This window comes from Thalassophryne amazonica, chromosome 13 (assembly GCF_902500255.1).
Source record: "Thalassophryne amazonica chromosome 13, fThaAma1.1, whole genome shotgun sequence".
NCBI lineage: Eukaryota > Metazoa > Chordata > Actinopteri > Batrachoidiformes > Batrachoididae > Thalassophryne > Thalassophryne amazonica.
In genome coordinates, this window is record NC_047115.1 from 71,979,776 (window position 1) to 72,006,771 (window position 26,996).

At 44.6% G+C, this 26,996-nt stretch overlaps 1 protein-coding gene across 11 annotated transcripts in view; it reads right to left on the reverse strand.

Annotated features, from left to right (window-relative positions):
• LOC117524002 (sorbin and SH3 domain-containing protein 1) overlaps window positions 1-26,996 on the reverse strand; it is a 175,009-nt gene that overhangs the window by 49,883 nt on the left and 98,130 nt on the right. For 10 of the 11 annotated variants that reach the window (XM_034185714.1, XM_034185708.1, XM_034185709.1 and 7 more), the window contains 2 exons: window positions 26,296-26,410; window positions 12,549-12,632 (listed from right to left, as the gene is read on the reverse strand). In XM_034185714.1, the coding sequence (XP_034041605.1) occupies window positions 12,549-12,632; window positions 26,296-26,410 (199 nt within the window). The remainder of the gene's footprint in view (window positions 1-12,548; window positions 12,633-26,295; window positions 26,411-26,996) is intronic. The other variant, XM_034185711.1, reaches the window with a different exon arrangement.

Here is a 26,996-nt window from a genome sequence, read left to right on the forward strand (position 1 = left end):
CAGTGCACTTCTTCTTGAGGTAACTTGAACAATCAAGACTTAAAAATGTACAAATTTCCATGTTATTTTATTTGTCTAAAAATAAATGTCCAATGTTCCTTATGTTAAACAAGAAATGATCTAATCTGAAATAACAGGTGGTTTTAATTTACAGATGTAAAGTTTCTAAAGAACCATTTATTGATTTAGCTATTTTAATTCCAAGTGGTCTAAACTTTTTTAAACAGTAATCAGAAATTTGGAGGTAACAAACAACAACAAAAAACATTTCCAAGGATTTTTCTTCAGAAAACTGCTCTATAAAGGAGCAGTCCTGTGACACGTTTCTGTTTTGTAGAGATCAGTGGTTTCTGCACCTATCTGTTTTGTACAGATCAGTGGTTTCTGCCACTAGTCTTTCGTGTTTTGGCCCGACGCGTCGTTCCTATTGGACAGTGCGAAGCTACGTCACAGCTCAGAGCGTGAAAAGTTGGATTGGGTTGAACTTATGTTTTTTCTTTTGTTCAATAAAAAAAAAGATTGTGTTGAACTATGACCGCGTCAGCCTGCCGACAAGTGGCAATGTGCGCTCCCGTCAGAAGTCTCGCTTTAGCTCAGCTTTTGACGCGACGCTTCTGATGCCTCTAAAAAGCAACGCGTTTCATTGAAAATAATGCTTTTTAGACCGATTCTTGACACCTCTGATGCTTGCGACGCGCAAAAGGCCCATTAATCTGCAATAATGAGCTTGAAATAGCGCTGATCAAAAATAATGAGGATAAAATCTATATCGGATTCCTGATCGGGATGCAATGTCCGATTTCGATCAAGTCTGAAACCACGTGATCGGGCCCCATTTCCGATCATATGATCGGATCGTGACATCCCTAGTTAAAAGTCAAGGTCATACGCCATGGTTCAAATCTGGACCCAGTGCTTTTATATAGGGGGTATTTATGGTAGAATGACTATTTTCAACACTGATCATTACTATTAAACATTAACCCCTTAACGCCCAAATTTATATAACTGTATATAAAACAATGTTTTGTGTGTGTTTTTGCCTTTAAGTAGATGGTAAATAATGTTGAGATTATTAATTTCACTTTTGCACAAAAACTAGATAGTAATATTGGGTATTCTGGTAATGACTTTATGTTATAATGTTATCATAATAATGATGGTATGTTGCAAATTTGCGACAATGGTCATACAGGTCAATTTGGTAAGTTGCATATTTGAGTCAGAGATTGTAGCATATATGCGACGATGGGCGTTAATATGAAGCTGTATATCATATTTTTAATGGTAACATGACATTTGACCTTGGGTGACCTTGAAAGGTCAAACCCAAGGTCATAAATGTTTAATGCAAGCAGTTTGGAGCTAATACAGCTTAAACAAGGTGGAAGAGTGGTGTGCTGACCATAGACGATATGGTTCACATTTGGACAGAACTGATCTCATGCCAAGACCACGCAGAACCATATATTTGGTATATTATGGTATATGTGTATGGTATCAAACATGGAAGGCACTGCCTGTGTCCTTACGTGTTTTCATTTTGAAGCAGTCCACTGAAAAATGAAAACTAGGATCTAAGGATGCTGTTTTGCATTTGAATTCTGAAAGTGTCTTTTTAAGGCAAAACTGATTCAGTCTCTAAACGTGAAGACTCATCAGTTTTAGGAAGGGCGAATACTGCATTTGCAGATGAAAATTATGTTCATAAAATGGCACAAAATACTTTTCTTAATACTAATTTTACAGGAATGTATCAAACCTGTGATTTCTCAATGAAAGGATATGTCTGCAGCTGTTTATGGACAATGGCATTGTTCTAAAAATGGGGACAAATTAATGAATGAGCCCATTTCTAGCAGGAAATCAATTTTTGGAACATCAATAATAAAGCCGCTTGCTCAAATTTCAGTTTCATCATACCCTTTGGGGTTACACTGTGGAGGTGTTTCATGGATTGCATTACATTTAGAAGTGTTTCTAACAGGGATAGACTGATAATCGGCTCGGCCGATTATTGGCTCATTATCGGCCAGGCCAATTATTGGCATCGACCGATAATTGATCTATCCCTACACAGCACCCAGAGGGATTATCGGCTGATGCAGATTATGTCCCAGCTGATTATCAGTCTATCCCTACACTAAAAAAAACTGATGCTTTGGATGAACTCAATTCAATTATGAGCAGTATTTCCACCTAATAAATATATGTAGCCCCAACTCAAATAAAGAGTATCCATGCAAGATAATTTAATTTAATTTAGTTGGGACTACATATCCTGCCCATAACTGAATTGAGTTCATCCAATGAGTCATTTGTTTGAGTGAAAACTGACTCATCTAATAAATATATGTAGCCCCAACTCAAATAAAACACATCCATGCAAGATAATTTAATTTCATTTACATATATTTATTAGATGGAAATTCTGCACATAATTGAATTGAGTTCAACCAATGAGCCATTTTTTGAGTGTAATTTCTAATTTTCTGTCCACCTTATTAATATATGTGGCGGAACAAAATGACAAGAAACATGTTTGAATCAACACCTCTGACAAAATTTCAACAACTTAACATTATTAGTGCCGTAAATTATTACATGAATGGCACGTTGGATTGTAGTATAATGTACAAGTGTGTGCATTTTTGTGGCCACTGTGTGTACAGCAATATTATAAAGACAAAGAGCAAAAGCGTAAAGACAAACTGTGAGTAAATTAATGCAGTGCTAATATATCAGAGTAAATAATTTGGCACAGATATCACCTCGCAAATTCCGGGGTAGTTATTCTGCAGGGTAGCACCCACAAGCTTTTTGAATGGCTTAGAGCTGGCTAATTTTAGTCCACTGTTTCTGTTGCTTTTCTGTCTCTTGCACGTCACAGCATTTAAAAATATCATGCGTGACACAGAGCGCAAGTGTTGTTTGCAAATACGATTGCACAATCCCATCCCAGCCAGCCTGGCCCTGCCGTTAATACCACAACCACTTCCCCACAGCGCAGCCAAACCTCAGCCTCCCCGACCGACGCACAGAGAAGGAGCATTCGCTCCTGCTCGTTTGCCACCACATGCCTTTCCAGCCAGTTGCCAGGGCAGGATGATCGTTAATAACCCTTGGAAATAAATGCCTCCCTTTATAAGAACAAAATATCACCCTGGCAGGTCTGTAGTCTGATCTATTTTTATAAGCCCAACGTTCCATGTTGACTCTGAGAACGGGCCAGGATCACTGAACAATCTTCTGGTCTTTCTTACACCGCAGCATCTTACAATCCTTTAAGTGTGACGGGGGGAGAGGATGATGTCCCCTGACACCCCGGGGTAATTGGGCTTGCACAAACACACACAAAGCACCAGTTGAAAGTAAACAGAAAGCAAGCACAGAAGGCTTATCTGCAGTCAAGGAATGCAATCTTAATCTGGCTATTTACATGATGTCTGATTAGTGTCTGTTAACGTGAACTTTTCTTTCAGTCAAACAGTCTATTTTCACAGGGAAAGCATCACATTACCCTGAGCTACAGATGAATGCAGTTATTAAAATTCAAAAGGATAAATAGATAAATGCTGAGAATTGTTTGGCCGACACAAAATGCAGCGAGTGAAGCTCCCAAAGCTGTATATGGATATGAAATAAGGCCAGTGTGGGATCACTTCCCTCAGTGAGTCAGTGGAACACCAAGGAGTTTCTGCAGAATTTCATGTGCGTGTTTCCTAACAGGTGCCCCCGGCAACTCAGAAGCTGGGCTCCTGTTGGCCGCCCTCATATCCGACATAGCGATCATGAGTAGGTCATGGGAACATGAACCTCATTCTTTCCAGCACCTTATTTGTGTTGATACGTCCTCATGAAAATAAAGAGCACCGTCACTGTGAAGCGCCTCTTTTTGCCATTCCTCATGTCACCTCCACTAAATACCCGGGGTAAAGTTGATGTGTGTTGTTAAAGATGACAGCAGAATGGGCTGTCAGCAGTTACTCTGTAACTATTGGACGGTGAAGCAGCGGTCCTCTGAAGCATGTGCTCAGCAGATGGAGTCACACTGTCGTGTTGGAGTGGGCCAAAATGCTTTTCCTGACCATAGATGTGTGTGGAATTCCAGCGCCAGTGAGTTATGTATAGATATAGCTGAGCACCCCGATGACTGTTACGGTCACAGGATGTGCTTTCAGATGTCTCTTGGACATATTAAACCAGCTAATATTAATCAAGGGGACTATTAGGGCAATTATACACACAGCTAAATGTATTAGTTGTATTCAAAATGCGGCACAAGCCTCTGTTGGTTCAAGGTAGAAAGGGCTGAAGAAAAATGTATATGCTGGGGGGGATAAAAGGAATAACAACACTGCTATGAAGCCTAAAAAATCTATCAAGAGGTGAGGTTAGTTGAGGCCAGATCTTAAAACCTTCATAACAGAATTTCAAAGGGAGCGCTTTTCTTGATTTCAACCCATAATGTCTAAAAGACCTCAGCTCTTCATCAAATGCTCTTCTTTAGGAAGTAGTTGGCCTGTATCCTTTTTCCTTAGGGATTCCAGTCCAGGGCACATCTTCTCAGAATGTGGACAATCTAGCTCCCGGTGTGTGACCCGTCCTTCTCCCCAGTTCATTGTTCTATATTGTCTATCGCCATCTGATATCAAGCAGAGGGGTTGTTTTATAAATGTCTCCAGAAACCATTATGACTCTTCAGTTTGTTTCCAGTTTTTTGAGTCACACAAAAGCATGGATTTGACATTGTTTTCAAACAGCTAAGGGCGCCTTGACATTTGCACATATTTTGGCTCTGCACTTCCAGGCTCTTCGTCGTGAAAATTCAACCTGCTGTGTTCCCAGGTGGCTGTCATGCTTTGTACGCTGGACACTGCATGCATAAAATAATTATTTTGTAGCAGATTAATCATTTTCTCTTAGAGTTTGGCTAATGAAAACACCTCTAATCACTTCCAGAATCACAGAGGATCGTTTCAGATGGAGTTTTTCCCCCTTTCTCTCTCTCCTGCGCTTCATGAGGTGGAGAAAACATTTGGAACAGTCTAAAAGGTAATGATTTGTACTATTTATATTGTAATAGCTTTGTAAAACAGTTGCATGTTCATTCCTTCTTATGAGCTGTAAAAGCATGTTTATGATAGATTTAACACCTTGTTATAATCGATCAAATGAGCTGCAATGTGATGCAGTGCACTGACCCAATCATTTGCACTCACACGCAGTGTTTTTTAATTGTTTGCACAATATTCACATGAAGTTCATGGAATTAATGGATGACAGCAATTTTGAACATTTCAAAATTTTCTTTGCGCCCTTTACAAAACCACACACAGTTTACAACGGTTTGCGATGAGTTTACTCTATTGCACAGCAGAGTGCGTGCAATTGCACAGATCAAACTCGTGCAAGTGCCGTGGCACCGCAGCACCTTAATGTCCTGGTCAGACCGAATAATGAATGATGAATAATGAGCCACGTAGCATGAACTTTTTTTGTGCGAGTTGAGTTATTCAAGAAATGCTGAATAGAGGCACTTAGAGGCAGATTATTCGGCTAACAAGGCTCATCTGTGTGGCGCTAATTTTGTGAAGTTCAAAATTTAGCAAAAATAGAGCGTGGCGATTTGTGTATGAGGTACTACGAGGACAAACAAGGATATTAGAGGCATGTTAGTGGTAAGTACTAGGCTATTAGAAGCCCATTATCCGAGTACCTGATAGCTACGAGGCCAGGACAGGCTCTCTGCAGCATAGCAGGTTCCACTCTGAGAAAGCCCTTGTAGCTTTTTTTAACATGTGTTTCCTGTAAATCATATACCGTCGCTCATTATTCGAATAATACTGACATTCTGACAAATCCATACATGGCTCATTATTCATGGCTTTATTATTTGGTCTGTCCAGGGCTTAAAGCTACATCTTCAGACAGACATTCCTCTTCTTCCAGAAGGGTATTAAGGTGGTGAAAGCATGGCTAGCATTTCATATTCTTATTCAGATGTCTTACACAAAACATACAGTTTTTCTAACAACACCCCAATATACTGGTAAATTGAACAACTTGCATCTTCAATTATTTGACCATCGGCAATGTCCACCAACTCTACTCATGCACAATTTCCATATTTTCCTGTTCTGCCCACACTGTGTACAGGTGCATCCATCGCACCATGAAACTGCATTGTGTCCTGAGTGGCAATCACCCAGGCAGACAGCCGGTTCATTACCACTTCTCAAAAGTAACAATCTAAATCCATGGGTGCATTGAAGCAAAGGTTCTTGGTCATGTTGAACGCCATTTCATGACTTTAGATGTTGCAATAGTGTAAATAATTTCTGCTGTTTGTTGGATGTGCTAGTACTGATGCGCCAGCAGATGTATCAACAGAAAAATCGAAGTCTTTTAATTTTATCTGCACATCGCTTGCATTTAAAGTAATGTTGATCAATGGTATGAATCTAATCTTGTTCTTGTCTTACCTGTTATTTTTGCAAGAGCTTTTCACATTTAAAAATGGCAAATATGATTAAATGAAAGTTTACGTCATACGTGTTCCACATTACACCAGTAAAAGAAGGCACGCAGAACATGTTTGACAGTGCTACTTCAATAAAATCAACTTGTTTTTAATACGTCTATTAAAATAGTGATCAGCTTATCAAAAGCACATCTTAGGCTGTGAGGCCTGAGGTTTCTGTCTGTTTTAAACCTGGCCCTTCATGAAAAAAGTTTATGAACCACTGATTCAAACCATGACGAGTCTCAAAAATATTTGGATGAAAACCGGATAATGAGCAGCGTTACACCACAAGACTATTTAAGGCAGTGTCTCACAACTAAAACAATGTGATGACTTTTAAATAATGTCAAGACCTTTTCCTCAGTGCATTGCTGCATCATTAGCAAAAAAGGCAATTAAGGGCTCACTGTTCCAGATCCAGTAACAGCCTGGTCTGCATTTAACCCATGACTGTCTCATGTTTGCAGACATACGTTGATATCCCTTCTGGTAATACAGAGCGAGACTCCACTGAGCCCGTGAGTCTGGCTGAATCTTAAGGTCAAACACTTTACATACCCGGTGCAGTTTTAGCATTAAACAGGAGCCAGTTATCAATCAGGGCTCAGCTGGCTACCATCCAGACCATCGTGAGACAGACCCTCCAACAGAGATTCGGCTGCTCCACCACTAAAGCTCCTCCAAATATACAGTAACTCAGGGAGTAATGGGAACCAGACACAGTGTCCCTCTGTGTAGCTGGTGCTTGGACATGATGACCTCATGTCATAGTCAGTAGTGCCACCTCATATGATCCAGGGTGTGGTTCCAGACTAACAAAGGGCAAGGAGACCCAAAGTCTGTTTTGTGGGCAGTCAGAGCCCCGTGTGTCTGGTGCCAGCTAAGACCAGAGGCATCAATGTGTCAGGACATTCTGTATCCATTTTCAACCTTTTAACTGTGACAACATGCTCTCGCACCCCCTGGATAGTCTGCAAAATATGCCAGATAGCAGATAGGAATTATGGTTTCAAGGGCCTGGGATTATGGTGGAGCCTAATACATGTGTGGACTGCAGTCTCTTCAAGTGAAGAGTGACTTCTGGATGAATTACCCAGTCAAGGACTCCTGCTGATGACATACATGATAAATACATTCATGATATGTCAGGCACATAATTATATGCAAGAACAGTTATAAAAAAAACAATATCTGCTGGTCTGTTACACGATAAACTGACGACACCGCTCTGAAAATGTAACAAATCAATTGGACACCAAATATTTTACTTTGGTCTTTGTCAGTAATAAAAATCAACATGACAGTTAAAAATATCAATACTGTTGTGTGGGCCGCTGAAGAGGAGGTACTGCTGGCCCACCACCACCAGAGGGCACCCTGCCTGGAGTGCGGGCTCCAGGCACCAGAGGGCGCTGCCGCCTCACAGGAGCAACCGGGGTGACAGCTGTCACTTATCACCTACGACAGCTGTCACCAATCATCTGATCTTCAGTGGTATATCAGCAAGACGACATCTCCACCTCTTTGCCGAGATATCGCTCTACCGAGGAGGTAACGTACTCAGCCGACTTTGTTGTCTTCCTGACAGGAATACCTGTTGCTTTGTGTGTTGGATAGCAGATATTTTGTTTCCTTTTTTTCCGACGAGAGGTGGAGGTGGTTTTCCCACCATACGTGTTGCTGGGTGCAGACGCACCCACATCTAACTGTTTTTGTTCCGCGCCAGCAGTACCAGATCCGACAAGCGGAGGCAGTGGCCACCTGCGAGTTCGGGACTTGGCGGCTCCAGTATTCCCGGGGTTCGGTGGCGGAGGAAATCGTGTGGTTCCGGTTCTGCTTTGTACCGACGTCTCTTATCTTCGAGCCTGCCCACGCGACACAGTTTTGTGAATTGACTTCATTGACTATTATTGTAATCTGCTGTGTTTGTTGTGCTATTCACAACAGTAAAGTGTTGTTATTTGACTTCCTCCATTGTCCGTTCATTTGCGCCCCCTGTTGTGGGTCCGTGTTCCTACACTTTCACAACAAATACTGTGCCAAGGAGTTAACATTCAGGTAAGAACATACCTCAATCGTTATTGTCAGATTTCATTCTAATTCACTGAAGACATTTAAGAAAAACAAAGTGTTGGATTTCGAGGTGGGTTCATAACCATGTGCTGATACAGGTTCATTATTTGTGTATGCATCTCTCTCTCTCTCTCTCTCTCTCTCTCTCTCTCTCTCTCTCTCTCTCTCTCTCTCTCTCTCTCTCTCTCTCTCTCTCTCTCTCTCTCTCTCTATATATACGAGGTCTGTTAGAAAAGTATCGGCCCTTTTTATTTTTTGCAAAAACCTGATGGATTTGAATCACGTGTGCTTGCATGAGCCAACCTTGAACCTTTGTGCGCATGCGTGAACTTTTTCATACCTGTCGATTGCATCATTTTCTGGTAAGCAGCCTTTGTGTGAGGTGTGTGTCGTGCGCTCGGCGTTTTTTCATTCCAAGGAAAAAGACGGAACGACTGGAGCAGTGCCGCATCAAATTTTGCCAGAAACTGGGCGACAGCCAGGTGGAAACCATTCGGATGATTCAGATGGCTTTCGGTGACGATCCTATGGGCATCACACAGATTAAGGAGCGGTACAACCGGTTTAAAGACATCCGCACAACAGTGAAGAGCGAGCCGCGCTCCGGTCGGCCATCAACATGCTGAAATGACCAGATCATTTCCAAAGTGAACCCTGTGGTGATGCGGGACCATCGTGTGACTGTCCGAGAAACTGCGGAAGAGGTGGACATCAGCACTTTTTCGGTACATTCCACTGTGACAGAAGATTTGGCCATGAAAAGAGTGGCTGTGAAATTCATGCTGCTGCTGACGGAGCAAAAGCATCTTCGTGTTGAAGTCTCACAGGACATGCTGTGACATGCCCACCTCTTCCACAATTTCTCGGAGAGTCCCATGACTGAAAAGTCACCGAAAGCCGTCTGAATCATCCGAATGGTTTCCACCTGGCTGTCGATTGACAATATTGCACATGTGTGCGCATGCACAGTTGTGCAGAGGACAGGAATGACATTCCATCAGAACACCGGCCAGAGCGCAGAGTAATACATCCAAATGTGAAACAGTCTAATATTTTTCCACCGTTACCCCGATATTATACGGTCTGAAATCTCACAGGCTTAACCAATCAGATTTACGGAAAAAAATGTAATTGGATAAGAATTGTATTTTAAGTTCAGCTCACAATTTTCTAATACTTTCATACTGGTTCAGAAAGGCAAAATTATTCTATGCTATTTATAAGAAGCTCACAAAAGCTGGCTTCTTTTTCAGGCCTTTTTTCTATGGTGCACTTTCTGGTAATGTATGTGGTGCTGCCCCCAGTGGTGAACAAAAATGATGAAATACATAAAATGATGTTCATGTATTGTGATTTTAGGCAACGTTTCCCTGTTCTAGCTTGAACCGGCGTAGCATTGTTTGAGAATGATTTTGGCTAATTCTCACAAGCTTTTGTCAGACTTGGGTCTTCGTACTGTGACTTTATTCTAATATCTTCTCATGTACAGTACATTACATTTTACATTAGCAAATTCTTTCAGTTTCTCCCTTTTGCCAATCGGGGTCAGTACAATGGATCCATTATGGATCTGCATGTTGATTTGGCACAACTTTTACACTGGATCCTCTTCCTGGTCCAACTCCAGATTACATGAAGACTGTGCATGGGTGGTCTTGAACCAGGAACCTTCTGCTTGGAAAACAAGTGCAATAAGCACATGGCCACCATGAATGAATGTGAGCTTTAGTGGTAAATTTAAATAGTTACCTGTAGTTAAACTCACTTGACATGGTGAATACAAATATTTAAAATGTAGTCATGGTTCCAAAAGATGATTTGGCTGAGTTATGAATATAGAATTAAAGTTCTTGATAAATGGTAACATCATGCATTTGGCATGATGAGAATAAAGTAAATATTGTTTTTCTTTCCTTTTATGTTGGTTTATTATATTATCCATGTACATAAACAATAAAAAAACATATAAATTGTTGTCAATAATCAGTTTAATTGTCTAAATTGCACAGGTAGCACAATATTCAAATATGAGGTCTGTTAGAAAAGTATCCAACCTTATTATTTTTTTTAAAAACCATATGGATTTCAATCACGTGTGATTGCGTCAGACAAGCTTGAACCCTCGTGCGCATGCGTGAGTTTTTTCATGCCTGTTGGCTGCGTCATTCGCCTGTGAGTAGGCTTTGAGTGAGGTGTGGTCCACCCCTCCCGTCTATTTTTTATTGCGAATAAATGTCTGAACGATTTGGAGCTTTGCTGCATCAATTTTTTTCCAGAAACTGTGAGAGACCTCCAGGTGGACACCGTTTGAAAAATTAATATGGCTTTCAGGGACGATTTTATGGGGATTAAACAGATTACGGGGTGTTACTGCCCCTTTAAGGACGGCCCAAAACTGCTGAGAGCGCGGCGCGCTCCCAGCCCCCATTGACAGGCTGACACCCCGCTGGAACAACCAGATCATTTTTAAACTGGACGCTGTCTTGATCCGGTTTGTCCTCTGACTAGCACAGGAATTGTAAAAAGACGTGGACATCAGCACTTTTCCGGCACATTAAGACAGACGTGCGGAGGAGTTTTGCGCGTCGTGGTGCAGCCGCTCGGCGCAAAGCAATGCCGTGATGAAGCCTCACGGGACATGTTCTGGCATGTCCAGCTCATGCACAATCACAGTCGGATATTCACACGACTGGAAAGCAACCGGAATCTGTCTGAAATCCACCTGAAAGCTGTCCTGAGAGACCAACACCGAGGTGGTTTTGTCCCGCGTAATGAACGGCTCCGTGGCGCGTCCCTCCGCTTTTCTTTCCATGAAAAAAACTCCTGTAACAGTGGAATGTGCCGGAAAAGTGCTGATGTCCACGTCTTTTCACAATTCCTGTGCTAGTCAGAGGACATACCGGATCAAGACAGTGTCCACTTTAAAAATGAACGGCACATTTCACTGTTACAGGAGTTTTTGTCATGGAAAGAGAAACTGCTCCAACGTGCGTCGCGGTGCAGCCGCTCGGCGCAAAGCAACACCGTGATGAAGCCTCACGGAACATGTTCTGGCATGTCCAGCTCATGCACAATCACAATCGGATATTCACACGACTGGAAAGCAACCGGAATCTGACTGAAATCCACCTGAAAGCTGTCCTGAGAGACCAACACCGAGGTGGTTTTGTCCCGCGTAATGAACAGCTCCGTGGCGCGTCCCTCCACTTTTGTTTCCATGAAAAAAACTCCTGTAACGGTGGAATGTGCCGGAAAAAATGCTGATGTCCACATCTTCTGCCTTTTTGTGAAAGTCAGACGAGGTCCTGGATCAACAAAGCCTTCATGTCTGACTTTGCTTTTCTAATCGTGTTTTTAGCTTTCTAGTTTGTATTACGTATTTCGGACCGATTGTCATATAGTCAGATATGGGAAAATATCAGTCTAGAAATCAGCCAATCAGAGTGCACGTAACATTGCAGTCATATAATAAAAATGGTCATCCAGTTTCTACTGCAAATAATTTATCAAACTTGGTCTTACAAATTCAAAGAAAATGGTCAAATGCAAAGGTACACCTGAGAATTTTAAATGGTGAAAGATAACAATCCGCCATGACAGCTGTAACATCAGGAGAGCTACAACACTGCCAAAAAAAAAAAAAAAAAAAAAAATGGTAACAAAGAAAACAGAGAAGAAAAATGAGGGATTTCTAAAGTTAATGGTGGATCTTGCTGTCATTGGGCCGTATGCTGAGAGGACACGTGGCGATAAATACATTTTCAGAGGGGTTACGACTTCTCCAATCAGCATACAGGAGGATTACAGACAAAGCTAATTACTCAACAGAATATAGCACGGAAGAGTGAGTGTCCTCACAGACAGGTTGTTTAGCCATTATTGAAACATTGATGTTATCACATGCAATAAAATATGACATACTGTCACTTTAAAGACAGCAACAACTTACCGCTTTGTCAAACTCCATCTCTGAAAAGAATTTATACCAAGGCTCATTCTCTAAATCTACATCTTCTGGACTTACATCCTGAGTCTACAGGGGGCATGGCAATGAGAAGAGGAGAGACACAAAGAGAAGACAGTTGAGACAGGACAGAACATACGTACACCAACGTACTGAGCTGTGACAGCCAGCACTTCCCCAGCAACCCATGGCAGCAACTTTTCCTCAATGAAAATTGCTCGAAAGAACAGTAACGCAACATGGAAATGAAATCAGTCAAACAGCCAAAACAGGGTTGTGTTTAGTGTGAATTCTAAATCAGGAGGTCACTATGCTTCGATTTACAGGAGGTACTGGAATTAGAGGGTCTGATCCATCTTAAGACTTAGAGATAGAAACAACAATTTAGGGGAGTTCAAAACATTTGTATATCATTCTTACCTGTGACTGTAAATCCTGCAATACAATTTCAGGCACCCCCAGAATGTCCATTTCTTTATATGACCTCAACCTCTCATCTGCTTACTTCACTCACGTAATAAGCCAAGTCGCATAAGAAGCCAACTTCTGCACTGCATTATGGCATACAAGTAATGCAAACAAGCCATTACAGTGTGGTATCCGCCTGTTTGCTCTGTGATTATTATTATTATTATCATAGAAAATCAAATCAAATCAAATTTGATTTGATTTGATTTTGATTTGAGCTTAATGCAACATAGTTGAACGAACACATTTACAGTGCATCTGGAAAGTCTTCACAGCGCTTCACTTTTTCCAATTTTTTGGGATGAATTTTTTTCCTCAATATTCTACACACAATACCCCATAATGACAATGTGTAAAAAGCTTTTTTTTTTTTAATTTTTGCAAATTGATTAAAAATACGAGGTCTGTCAATAAAGTAACGGCCCTTTTTATTTTTTTTTCAAAACTATATGGATTTCATTCATATGTTTTTACGTGAGACAAGCTTGAACCCTCATGCGCATGCGTGAGTTTTTCCACGCCTGTCGGTTACGTCATTCGCCTGTGAGCACGCCTTGTGGAAGGAGTGATCCCGCCCCCTCATCGGATTTTCATTGTCTGGAAATGACGGAATGATTTGGGCTTTTTTTCCATTAGCATTTTTTCAGAAGCTGTTAGAGACTGGCACCTGGAAACCATTCGAAAAATTAATCTGGCTTTCGGTGAAAATTTTACGGTCTTCACAGAGAATAAGGACTGTTACTACAGCTTTAAGGAAGGCTTTAAGGATGCTCGGTGCGTCGCACTCCGTGCCGCCATCGAGCGGCACAAACCACTGGATCATTTCTAAGCTGATGGCTCTGTGGATACGAGACCGTCGTGTGCACTTTCTCTGGTTATCACAAGAACTGGACATCAGCCATTTCCCAGCAGATTTCACTTTTAACAAGAGATTTTGTCATGGAAAGCCGCGCGAAGGCTTCGCGCGTCACGACCGATTCGCTGATGAAGCGAGACAAAGGAACACCTCCGTTTCGGAGTGTTAAAAGACAAGTTGGGACATGCCCAGCTCTCCATAATTTCTCTTATACTCACTCGACTGGTAAGCACTGAAAGCCGAGATAGGCATGAATAAATATAAATGTTCATAAATACCATCATTAAAATGACTATTTTGCTCTTGAAAAATTGAAACATTTTTAGTATCATTCTTTTTGTATGAAGGGACTCTACATGAGGCCATGGCCCCGAGCGTTTGAAATAATGATACAATCACCTTTAATGAAGCCTGGGGAGTATGTGGGATGTAGTTTTTCAATAGGTACTATTACATCGTGATTTGTGTATTTGCAAATATATACAACCCCTGGCAAAAATTATGGAATCACCGGCCTCGGAGGATGTTCATTCAGTTGTTTAGTTTTGTAGAAAAAAAGCAGATCACAGACATGACACAAAACTAAAGTCATTTCAAATGGCAACTTTCTGGCTTTAAGAAACACTATAAGAAATCAAGAAAAAAGATTGTGGCAGTCAGTAACGGTTACTTTTTTAGACCAAGCAGAGGAAAAAAATATGGACTCACTCAATTCTGAGGAATAAATTATGGAATCACCCTGTAAATTTTCATCCCCAAAACTAACACCTGCATCAAATCACATCTGCTTGTTAGTCTGCATCTAAAAAGGAGCGATCACACCTTGGAGAGCTGTTGCACCAAGTGGACTGACATGAATCATGGCTCCAACACGAGAGATGTCAGTTGAAACAAAGGAGAGGATTATCAAACTCTTAAAAGAGGGTAAATCATCACGCAATGTTGCAAAAGATGTTGGTTGTTCACAGTCAGCTGTGTCTAAACTCTGGACCAAATACAAACAACATGGGAAGGTTGTTAAAGGCAAACATACTGGTAGACCAAGGAAGACATCAAAGCATCAAGACAGAAAACTTAAAGCAATATGTCTCAAAAATTGAAAATGCACAACAAAACAAATGAGGAACGAATGGGAGGAAACTGGAGTCAACGTCTGTGACCGAACTGTAAGAAACCGCCTAAAGGAAATGGGATTTACATACAGAAAAGCTAAACGAAAGCCATCATTAACACCTAAACAGAAAAAAAACAAGGTTACAATGGGCTAAAGAAAAGCAATTGTGGACTGTGGATGACTGGATGAAAGTCATATTCAGTGATGAATCTCGAATCTGCATTGGGCAAGGTGATGATGCTGGAACTTTTGGTTGGTGCCATTCCAATGAGATTTATAAAGATGACTGCCTGAAGACAACATGTAAATTTCCACAGTCATTGATGATATGGGGCTGCATGTCATGTAAAGGCACTGGGGAGATGGCTGTCATTACATCATCAATAAATGCACAAGTTTACGTTGATATTTTGGACACTTTTCTGATGTTTAAGGATGATGAAATCATTTTTCAAGAAGATAATGCATCTTGCCATAGAGCAAAAACTGTGAAAACATTCCTTGCAAAAAGACACATAGGGTCAATTTCATGACATAGGGTTAATGTCAACGAGCAGATGTCATTTGATGCAGGTGTTAGTTTTGGGGATGGAAATTTACAGGGTGATTCCATAATTTATTCCTCAGAATTGAGTGAGTCCATATTTTTTCCTCTGCTTGGTCTAAAAAAGTAACCGTTACTGACTGCCACAATCTTTTTTTCTTGATTTCTTATAGTGTTTCTTAAAGCCAGAAAGTTGCCATTTGAAATGACTTTAGTTTTGTGTCATGTCTGTGATCTGCTTTTTTTCTACAAAATTAAACAACAGAATGAACATCCTCCGAGGCCGGTGATTCCATAATTTTTGCCAGGGGTTGTAGTTCAACTGTTAATGAAACTCACTTTCAGAAAACACAATGAAAATGTATGCAACAAGAAATAGCTACAATCAGGTATCAGGTGGATCTGTTAAAATAAAAATAAAAAATCATTGTGTGTAGCTACAGTCCCAATTCCAATGAAATTGGGATTTTGTGTGAAATGTAAATAAAAACAGAATATAATGATTTGCAAATCCTCTTCAACCTATATTCAGTTGAATACACCACAAAGACAAGATATTTAATGTGTTGTGTGGGCCGCTGAAGAGGAGGTACTGCTGGCCCACCACCACCAGAGGGCGCCCTGCCTGGAGTGCGGGCTCCAGGCACCAGAGGGCACTGCCGCCTCACAGGAGCAGCCGGGGTGACAGCTGTCACTTATCACCGACGACAGCTGTCATCAATCATCAGATCTACAGTGGTATATCAGCAAGACGGCATCTCCACCTCATTGCCGAGATATCGTTCTACCTGAAAGGTAATATCCTCAGCCTGACTGCTTGATAGAAAGCCCTTTTTGTGATTTTTGTGAGTGATAACAGACTTTTTCTCCAACGAGAGGTGGAGGTAGCTTCCCTGCCGTGCAGATTGCTGGGTGCAGACGCACCCACGTTTAACTGTGTTTTTGTTCCTCGCCAGCAGTACCAGGTCCGACACGCGGAGGCAGTGGCCACCTGGGAGTTCGGGACTTGGCGGCTCCAGTATTCCCGGGGTCTGGTGGCGGAGGAAATCATGTGGTTCCGGTTCTGCTTTGGACAGGCGTCTCCTATCCTCAAGCCTGCCCACACGACACCTTGTAATTTGACCTTTGATCTATTGTGTGATCTGTTGTGTTTGTTGTGCACGTTCGCAACAGTAAAGTGTTGTTATTTGACCTATTCCATTGTCCGTTCATTTGCGCCCCCTGTTGTGGGTCCGTGTACTTACACTTTCCCAACAGGATATCTCGGCCAACGTCATGGATCCCGAGGGGCGTCAACCGGCTGTTGAACGGCCAATGGAAGAACAGGGCGCACAGGCGTCCGCAGGAGGAGTGATTGGTGAGTTGCAGCGGATCCTCACCACTTTCACGGCTCGGTTGGATCTAATGACCGAGCAGAACGTCCTCCTTAACCGCAGGGTGGAGGCTCTCGCCGCGCAGGTGGAGGCGCGCCCTCAGGGCGCTGCTGCGGCTCTCCCTCCTGTCGACCCTGTGCGTAACAGTGACATTCCACAGGTCATTCAACGACCCCTCCCACCTTCCCCGGAAGCATACATAAGCCCCCCAGAGCCGTACGGAGGTTGTGTGGAGACGTGCGCGGACTTCCTTATGCAGTGTTCGCTCGTCTTCGCACAACGTCCTGTCATGTACGCGACTGATGCCAGCAAAATAGCTTATGTGATAAACCTGCTTCGCGGTGAGGCACGCGCTTGGGCTACAGCGCTCTGGGAGCAGAATTCACGGCTCCTTCAGACATATGATGGGTTTGTGAGGGAGTTCAGAACAGTGTTCGATCACCCTAATAGAGGAGAGACCGCTTCAACCGTGCTGCTGTCAATGAGACAGGGGCGCCGGAGCGCAGCTGCCTATGCAGTCGACTTCCGCATCGCGGCTGCGAGGTCCGGCTGGAATAGCACTGCCCTCCGCGCCGCCTTTGTAAACGGACTGTCATTGGTTCTTAAGGAGCACCTGGTGGCTAAGGACGAACCGCGGGATTTAGATGGGCTTATTGACCTCGTCATACGATTAGACAATCGGTTAGAAGAACGCCGTCGGGAACGAGACGAAGGGCGTGGCCGGGCACGCGCCATCCCTCTCCCTTCCGGTTCCGACCGCGCTCCGCCCTCCCCACGCTCCACGGCCCCTGCGCTCCATGTGGTTACAGCTCCCCCTGCTGACGAAGCTATGGACACGAGCAGGGCCACATTTAGGGCACCAGCCACACAGAGGAGGCTGGCCCGCGGGGCGTGTTTTGTTTGTGGCTCGGTAGAGCATCAGGTAAGAGACTGCCCCGAGCGGTTAAACACCAACGCCCGCCCCTAGAAACTGGGCTAAGGGTGGGCCGAGACATTCACGTGGGACACACCCACATTGCCACACGACTCCCAGTTACAATCCTTTATGAGGATTTAACCCTGAAGGCCCCAGCACTCGTGGACACGGGCTCTGAAGGGAATCTGTTAGACAGCAGATGGGCCAGGGAGATAGGGCTCCCTCTGGTGGCGCTTACCTCGCCTGTGCAGGTGCGAGCACTAGATGGCTCCCTACTCCCTCCAATCACACATAAGACACCACCTGTAACTCTGGTGGTGTCAGGAAATCACCGGGAGGAGATCGAGTTTTTTGTGACTCCTGCTACCTCCCGTGTGATTTTAGGGTTTCCCTGGATGTTAAAACACAATCCCCGGATCGATTGGCCGTCCGGGGTAGTGGTTCAGTGGAGCGAGACCTGCCATCGGGTATGTTTAGGTTCCTCGGTTCCTCCCGGTTCCCAGGCTAAGGAGGAGGTCAGAGTCCCGCCCAATCTAGGGACGGTGCTGGTGGAGTACCATGACCTTGTTGATGTGTTCAGCAAGGATCTGGCGCTCACCCTTCCCCCCCACCGTCCGTACGATTGTGCCATTGATTTGGTTCCAGGCGGTGAGTTCCCGTCCAGCAGGCTGTACAACCTCTCACGGCCTGAGCGCGAATCAATGGAGACCTACATCCGGGACTCTTTAGCCGCCGGGTTGATCCGGAATTCCACCTCCCCGATGGGTGCAGGTTTCTTTTTTGTGGGTAAAATACATGGCGGACTTCGTCCATGCATTGATTACAGGGGACTGAACGAAATCACGGTTCGTAATCGATACCCGTTGCCCCTGTTGGATTCGGTGTTCACGCCCCTGCATGGAGCCCGAATATTCACCAAGCTAGATCTTAGAAATGCGTATCACCTGGTTCGGATCCGGAAGGGAGACGAGTGGAAGACGGCATTTAACACCCCCTTAGGTCACTTTGAGTACCTGGTCATGCCGTTCGGGCTTACAAATGCCCCCGCGACGTTCCAAGCTTTGGTTAATGATGTCTTGCGGGATTTCCTGCACCGATTCGTCTTCGTATATCTAGACGATATACTCATCTTTTCTCCGGATCCTGAGACCCATGTCCGACATGTACGTCAGGTCCTGCAGCGGTTGTTGGAGAACCGGCTGTTTGTGAAGGGCGAGAAGTGTGAGTTCCACCGCACATCTTTGTCCTTCCTGGGGTTCATCATCTCCTCCAACTCCGTCGCTCCTGATCCGGCCAAGGTTGCGGCGGTGAGAGACTGGCCCCAACCCACAAGCCGTAGGAAGCTGCAACAGTTCCTCGGCTTTGCCAATTTCTACAGGAGGTTCATTAAGGGCTACAGTCAGGTAGTTAGCCCCCTGACAACCCTGACCTCACCAAAAGTCCCCTTCACCTGGTCGGATCGTTGCGATGCCGCATTCAAGGAGTTGAAACGGCGCTTCTCGTCTGCACCCGTTCTGGTGCAGCCCGATCCTAGTCGCCAGTTAGTGGTTGAAGTGGACGCCTCGGACTCAGGGATAGGAGCTGTGCTGTCCCAGAGCGGGAAGACCGATAAGGTCCTTCACCCGTGTGCCTATTTTTCCCGCAGGTTGACCCTGGCCGAACGGAACTATCATGTCGGCAATCGAGAACTCCTTGCGGTGAAAGAGGCTCTTGAGGAGTGGAGACATCTGTTGGAGGGAACGTCCGTGCCATTCACGGTTTTCACTGACCACCGGAACCTGGAATATATCAGGACCGCCAAGCGGCTGAATCCCAGGCAAGCCCGCTGGTCACTGTTCTTCGGCCATTTTGACTTCCGGATCACCTACCGTCCCGGGACCAAAAACCAGAGATCGGATGCCTTGTCCCGGGTACATGAAGATGAAGTCAAAACGGAGTTGTCGGATCCACCGGAACCCATCATTCCGGAGTCCACTATCGTGGCCACCCTCACCTGGGACGTAGAGAGAACCGTCCGGGAGGCCCTGGCACGAAGCCCGGACCCCGGAACTGGGCCGAAGAACAGACTTTACGTCCCACCAGAAGCCAGGGCTGCAGTCCTGGACTTCTGTCACGGCTCTAAGCTCTCCTGTCATCCAGGGGTGCGAAGAACCATGGCAGTTGTCCGGCAGCGCTTCTGGTGGGCGTCCCTAGAGGCCGACGTCCGGGATTATATCCAGGCCTGTACCACCTGCGCCAGGGGCAAGGCCGACCATCGCAATGCTTTGGGATTGCTACAGCCGCTGCCCGTGCCTCATCGCCCCTGGTCCCACATCGGCCTGGATTTTGTCACGGGCCTCCCGCCGTCCCAGGGCAACACCACCATCCTCACGATAGTGGACCGATTCTCCAAGGCGGCCCACTTCGTGGCCCTCCCGAAGCTCCCAACGGCCCAGGAGACAGCGGACCTCCTGGTCCACCACGTCGTCCGGCTGCATGGGATCCCAACAGACATCGTCTCCGATCGCGGTCCCCAGTTCTCCTCGCACGTCTGGAGGAGCTTCTGCCGGGAACTGGGGGCCACGGTCAGTCTCTCATCCGGGTATCATCCCCAAACCAACGGGCAAGCAGAACGGGCCAATCAAGAGATGGAGCAGACCCTGCGTTGCGTGACAGCCGCGCACCCGGCGGCCTGGAGTACCCATCTGGCCTGGATCGAGTACGCCCACAACAGCCAAGTGTCGTCCGCCACCGGCCTCTCCCCTTTTGAGGTGTGTCTGGGGTATCAGCCCCCGTTGTTCCCGGTGGTTGAGGGAGAGGTCGGTGTGCCCTCGGTCCAGGCCCACCTGCGGAAGTGCCGTCGGGTGTGGCGTGCCGCCCGTTCTGCTTTGCTGAGGGCCCAGATGAGGACAAAGGCCCATGCAGACCGGCGGCGGACCCCGGCTCCTACGTATCATCCTGGGCAGGAAGTGTGGTTGTCAACCAAGGACATTCCACTGCAAGTGGCCTCCCCAAAATTACAGGAACGGTACATAGGTCCATTTAAGATTCTCAAGGTCATCAGTCCCGCCACAGTGAGGCTTCAGCTTCCGGCCTCACTGCGGATCCATCCCGTGTTTCACGTGTCCAGGATTAAACCGCATCACACCTCACCCCTCTGCACTCCGGGTCCGACACCACCTCCTGCCCGGATCATCGATGGCGATCCGGCTTGGACAGTGCGCCGGCTTTTGTATGTCCGACGGATGGGCCGGGGCTTCCAGTATTTGGTGGAATGGGAGGGGTACGGCCCCGAAGAACGCTCCTGGGTGAAGAAGAGCTTCATCCTGGACCCGGCCCTCCTGGCCGACTTCTACCGCCGCCACCCGGACAAGCCCGGTCGGGCGCCAGGAGGCGCCCGTTGAGGGGGGGGTCCTGTTGTGTGGGCCGCTGAAGAGGAGGTACTGCTGGCCCACCACCACCAGAGGGCGCCCTGCCTGGAGTGCGGGCTCCAGGCACCAGAGGGCGCTGCCGCCTCACAGGAGCAGCCGGGGTGACAGCTGTCACTTATCACCGACGACAGCTGTCATCAATCATCAGATCTACAGTGGTATATCAGCAAGACGGCATCTCCACCTCATTGCCGAGATATCGTTCTACATGAAAGGTAATATCCTCAGCCTGACTGCTTGATAGAAAGCCCTTTTTGTGATTTTTGTGAGTGATAACAGACTTTTTCTCCAACGAGAGGTGGAGGTAGCTTCCCTGCCGTGCAGATTGCTGGGTGCAGATGCACCCACGTTTAACTGTGTTTTTGTTCCTCGCCAGCAGTACCAGGTCCGACACGCGGAGGCAGTGGCCACCTGGGAGTTCGGGACTTGGCGGCTCCAGTATTCCCGGGGTCTGGTGGCGGAGGAAATCGTGTGGTTCCGGTTCTGCTTTGGACAGGCGTCTCCTATCCTCGAGCCTGCCCACACGACACCTTGTAATTTGACCTTTGATCTATTGTGTGATCTGTTGTGTTTGTTGTGCACGTTTGCAACAGTAAAGTGTTGTTATTTGACCTATTCCATTGTCCGTTCATTTGCGCCCCCTGTTGTGGGTCCGTGTACTTACACTTTCCCAACATAATGTTTAAACTGATAAACTTTATGGATTTTGTGCAAATATTTTCTCATTTTGAAATGGATGCCTGCAGCCCATTTCAAAAAAGCTGGGACAGTGGTATGTTTACCACTATGTTAGATCACCTATCCTTCTAACAACACTCAATAAGCGTTTGGGAACTGAGGACGCTAATTGTGAGTGTCAAGACTGGGTATAAAAGGAGCATCCCCAAAAGTCTCAGCCGTTCACAAGCAAAGATGGGGCGAGGATCACCACTTTTTGAACCAGTGCATAAAAAAATATTCCAATAGTTTAAGAACAATGTTTCTCAACGTTCATTTGCAAGGAATTTAGGGATTCCTTCATCTACAGTCCATAATATAACCAGAAGATTCAGAGAATCTGGAGAACTTTCTACACGTAAGCGGCAAGGCCAAAACCAGCATTGAATGCCCGTGACCTTCGATCCCTCAGGCGGCACTGCATTAAAAACCAACATCATTGTGTAAAGGATCTTATCGTGTGGGCTCAGGAACACTTCAGAAAACCTTTGTCAGTTAACACAGTTTATCGCTACATCTACAAGTTAAAACCCTGCCATGCAAAGCGAAATCCATACATCAACAACATCCAGAAACACCGCCACCTTTTCTGGGCCCGAGCTCATTTGAAATTTACAGACACAAAGTGGAAACGTGTGCTGTGGTCTGATGAGTCCACATTTCAAATTGTTTTGGAAATCATGGACGTCGTGTCCTCCACACAAAAGAGGAAAGAGACCATCCAGATTATTACCAGCACAAAGTTCAAAAGCCAGCATCTGTGATGGTATGGGGGTGTGTTAGTGCCCATGGCATGGGCAACTTACACATCTGTGATGGCACCATAAATGCTGAAAGGTACATCCAGGTTTTGAAGCAACACATGCTGCCATCCAAGCAACAACTTTTTCAGGGATGCCCCTGCTTATTTCAGCAAGACAATCCCAAGCCACATTCTGCACATGTTACAACAGCGTGGCTTCATAGTAAAAGAGTGCGGGTACTAGACTGGCCTGTCTGCAGTCCAGACCTGTCGACCACTGAAAATGTGTGGCACATTATGAAGTGCAAAATATGACAACAGAGACCACGGACTGTTGAACAACTGAAGTCATACATCAAGCAAGAATGGAAAAGAATTCCACCTACAAGCCTTCAACAATTAGTGTCCTCAGTTCCCAAACGCTTATTGAGTGTTGTTAGAAGGAAAGGTGATGTAACACAGTGGTAAACATATCACTGTTGTTGTGTGTTGGGGGGTTTGGCTGGACATTTGGGTGCTGTTTTCTTTTCTTTGCTCTCCAGGTGGTATGCAAACTGTTTTTTTCTGTGGAGAAGGTGCTGGCGGAAGAGTCCTTCACCCTCATCAGAACTATTGGCTGCACCTGTGGAGGATGTTCACGTGCAAGCCTAACAACTTGCAGCACCTGTGGATGATGCTCACGTGCAGACTTAAAGACTTTCAGCTGAAGCAGATAATGAGATGGCGTTCTGCATTTAAGCCATGAGTGATTTGAGCAGAATTGCCGGGAACTCGACCTTGTGACGTTCGGTTGTGAGACGCTGAGGACCGCGCCAGGGTTTGACACATCGTGCCTGTGAAGGAGGACGGGTGAGGGACACATGCTGTCAGCACACATCGTAGGTGATTATCGTCTGAATAATCGTTAATAGTAATTTGGCGTTTTGTTACGCAGTATATTTGAACATTGATGAGAATTGTGCAGTTTGTTTCTCACTGCCGTGGCGTACGGATTGATGATCCTCCACCTGTTGTGAGAAGCTGCTCATTTACATAAAGCTTAAATTCAGACCTGAATGTGTTGCTGATAGTGTGTGCCTCTGAAGGATATTTGTTGTAGCTCTGTTGACTTACCTCACCTTTTCCGTCCTTCACAGAGTCAGTTTGTCGTATCCACCTGGGGGGTGTTCGGTGGTGAATCTGAGTCCAGAAGTGCCGGGCTTTGATCCATTTGGGCGCTGGAGAGCGCGCCGTCCTTCACCTTGCCAAGACAGCTGAATATTTATGTTATACACGAATTATTGCACATGAGGGGGAATAAATTTGTTTCTTGGAACCGTTTTCTGGTTATTTAGCGCTGGGCCATTGTCAGATGCTGGTTCGGTTCTCTGACCCGCGTCAGCACATAACAACTGTCCCAGCTTTTTTGAAACGTGTTGCAGGCATCCATTTCAAAATCAGCAAATATTTGCACAAGAACAATAAAGTTTATCAGTTTGAACATTAAATATCTTGTCTTTGTGGTGTATTCAACTGATATAGGTTGAAGAGGATTTGCAAAGCATGTATTCTGTTTTTATTTACATTTTACACAACGTCCCAACTTCATTGGAATTGGGGTTGTATTTATTTATGTATTTTTTAACATTAGATTATGAGTAAATTACAGTAAAGAGATGGATCTGGACCCAGGACTTTATTTCTTTGTTCCATTTTCTTTAACAATAAGATCAGTGGTTTTGTACCTCAACAGAGGTACACAGAATGGTCTTCTAGTTTTCATTTTATTCAAGCTAATAACCAAAAATTTACAGACATATTCATAAGTAAATGGACAGTGACACTTTTATTCTTTTTTTTTTTTTTTTTTTTTTTTTTTTTGCAATTTTGCCCTTTACACCACCACAATGGAACTGAACTGAAACAATTAAAATGTACTTGTCATGTGGGCTTTTAGTTTTAATTCAGGGACTTTAACAAAAACATCACATTGACCATTTTAGAATATAACCATTTGTATAGACATCCCCATCACTGTCAGTAATGGGACATATGATGTATAAATATAATGTTAAATCAGAATTTTTACAGTTTTTTTTAGTCAAGTGAAGGAATGGAAATATTCACACTGAATATGTTTTGAATTAATCATTAAGAAATACCAACAGCATGGTACTGTTTTTTAAATCTGTCTGGAAAAGGCAGTTCCCAAAAACTAAGTGATGGTGCAACATGACGATTAGTGACATTAAACCACCAAGACACCCATGAAAATTCTGAAGAACATACAGGCTACTTCTGTGGCTGTGATCGGAGAAAATGTGCAACCAAACTTTTGTCTGTTGTCATCATTTACATGGCTTCATGGTGGTGTGGAAAAGAACAGGATTTTCATAGATCAAATATAGGCTGAGATCTCCCATGTGCCTTATGGCACACTTTTTACCTATCTTTAGGTAAAAAGACCTTGTGTCATGTACAAATATTTATGTACCTGACTGTAGTTGTGACCAAGACAACTTGTCTAACATTTGTTGAGCTGGACACAATCATGGAACATCTAGTTACCCGAGGCCAAAATATGGCCATTGGGTATTGCGAAGACCTTGCATCCATCCGTCTGTCTGTCTGTGCTCAGCATAAGTCCAGTCCTATTACTGCCAGGATCTTCAAATTCACAGGGAAAATTCTTGGGACACAGACCTTGATCAAGTTCAGATAGCTAATCTTGACCTATTTTAAGGGGTCACAATTCTGTTTCCTATTTTATGCTCATACGGCCGACGGTATTTTAGCATTGTGTTTGTTTTTTTTTTAAATACAGAGATGGCTTTTCACCCAAACAGTAGAGAATGAATTTGAAGAAGAAAAGACATGAAAATGAGTGTCTCCTGTCGCATGGACACAGAACCATAATAACCACCTTGTACAGGGGGTCGTTAGGGGAGCAGTTATAAGCTAGACTGGACTCTCTGTAATGAGAGCATTTATTACAGCTGGGACTGGGCCAGATCCAGGCAAACATCCACAAAAGACATAATCAATATTGTTTAATTACACCTAAGGTCCTGATGCAGTATTTCGTATAACTGTAAAATAATAAAGATCTAAACCCTCAGAGAAATCCAAATGCAAAATTTATGGAGAAGTCCTGTGGTAAATATACCGTCAGCAGTGGACAAGTCTGTACTTTACGTGACTAAGCTCGTCCTGAAGGACACACAGTCATGATGCAATCTTCAACACAAAAAAAATGAAAGTAGGGCAGAGAGCCTTGCACTTCCATCTTTTGTGTCTGCACCCAATCCTTTGCTCGCGAGCTGATTCAGCCCAGTAACCTTAAATTGGAGGCTAGAAGACAAAGGCCATCCCAGTTATTGATCCCTCCACGCTGCCAAGCGGGATCGTCTGTCAAGGCAACAGGACACCGTGCAGGAATGTCCAGCACATGTTCAGGCTGCACAAACATCGCCTTCTGAGCCGTTAGTGATGCTGCCACCCGGATGCTTACATACAGGGGTAGAGGGCATGTGGTAGCTCACACAACATGCAGAGACACAGTGCACAGAAAAAAAAAAAACACACACACACCTTAAGGAAGCAGACAGCTTACCGTTCTCTCCAGCTTCAGCACCGATGATTTCCCCGGCTCATACTCAAAGATGCTCTTCGGCTCTGCGCGGTACTTCCTGGTGTCTACCTTTTTATCTGGGGGCTCCCACTCGTTCCTGTGGGGTCGAGGAGAGGTGGGGTGGGGTGTGGGATGGAAGAGAGCCAATCCTTATCAAGTGGTCTCCATGGCAACTGTCTTAGGTTAAGCTATTTTCTAATGTAAAGCGACGTGTATCTCTTTACTGCCGCCCCGTCCTCCCCATCCTCCAACGATGACAACAAAGAAAATCCAATTCACAGTTGAAGCAAATCGCTAATTTAATTGGGTAAATAAGACTTGACGAAGCCCAGAGCGCACAGCTTCCTGGAAAAACACACAGCAATAGCAAAATTATCAAATAAAGGCTGAACAGTCTCTATAATGAGAACTGTGGTTAATTGAGAAGTTTTGTTTGGTTTTCATTTTATTTTTCAATCATCAGCTATGAGCTTCCAGCTCATGACTCCAATCATTATGATGATCCACATGAGGAGGCATTATTGAGCTGCTGCCCTCATATAAACACGTATGAAGAGTTCAGGCGCAAAACCCAGAAACCAGACCACTTTTGTTTAAAATAAGGATATTTACCTGATGGAAGTTGTACATCTCCATGAATCATTCTTTTCTTATTATGAAATGGTTATGGTGCACCTCAAAAA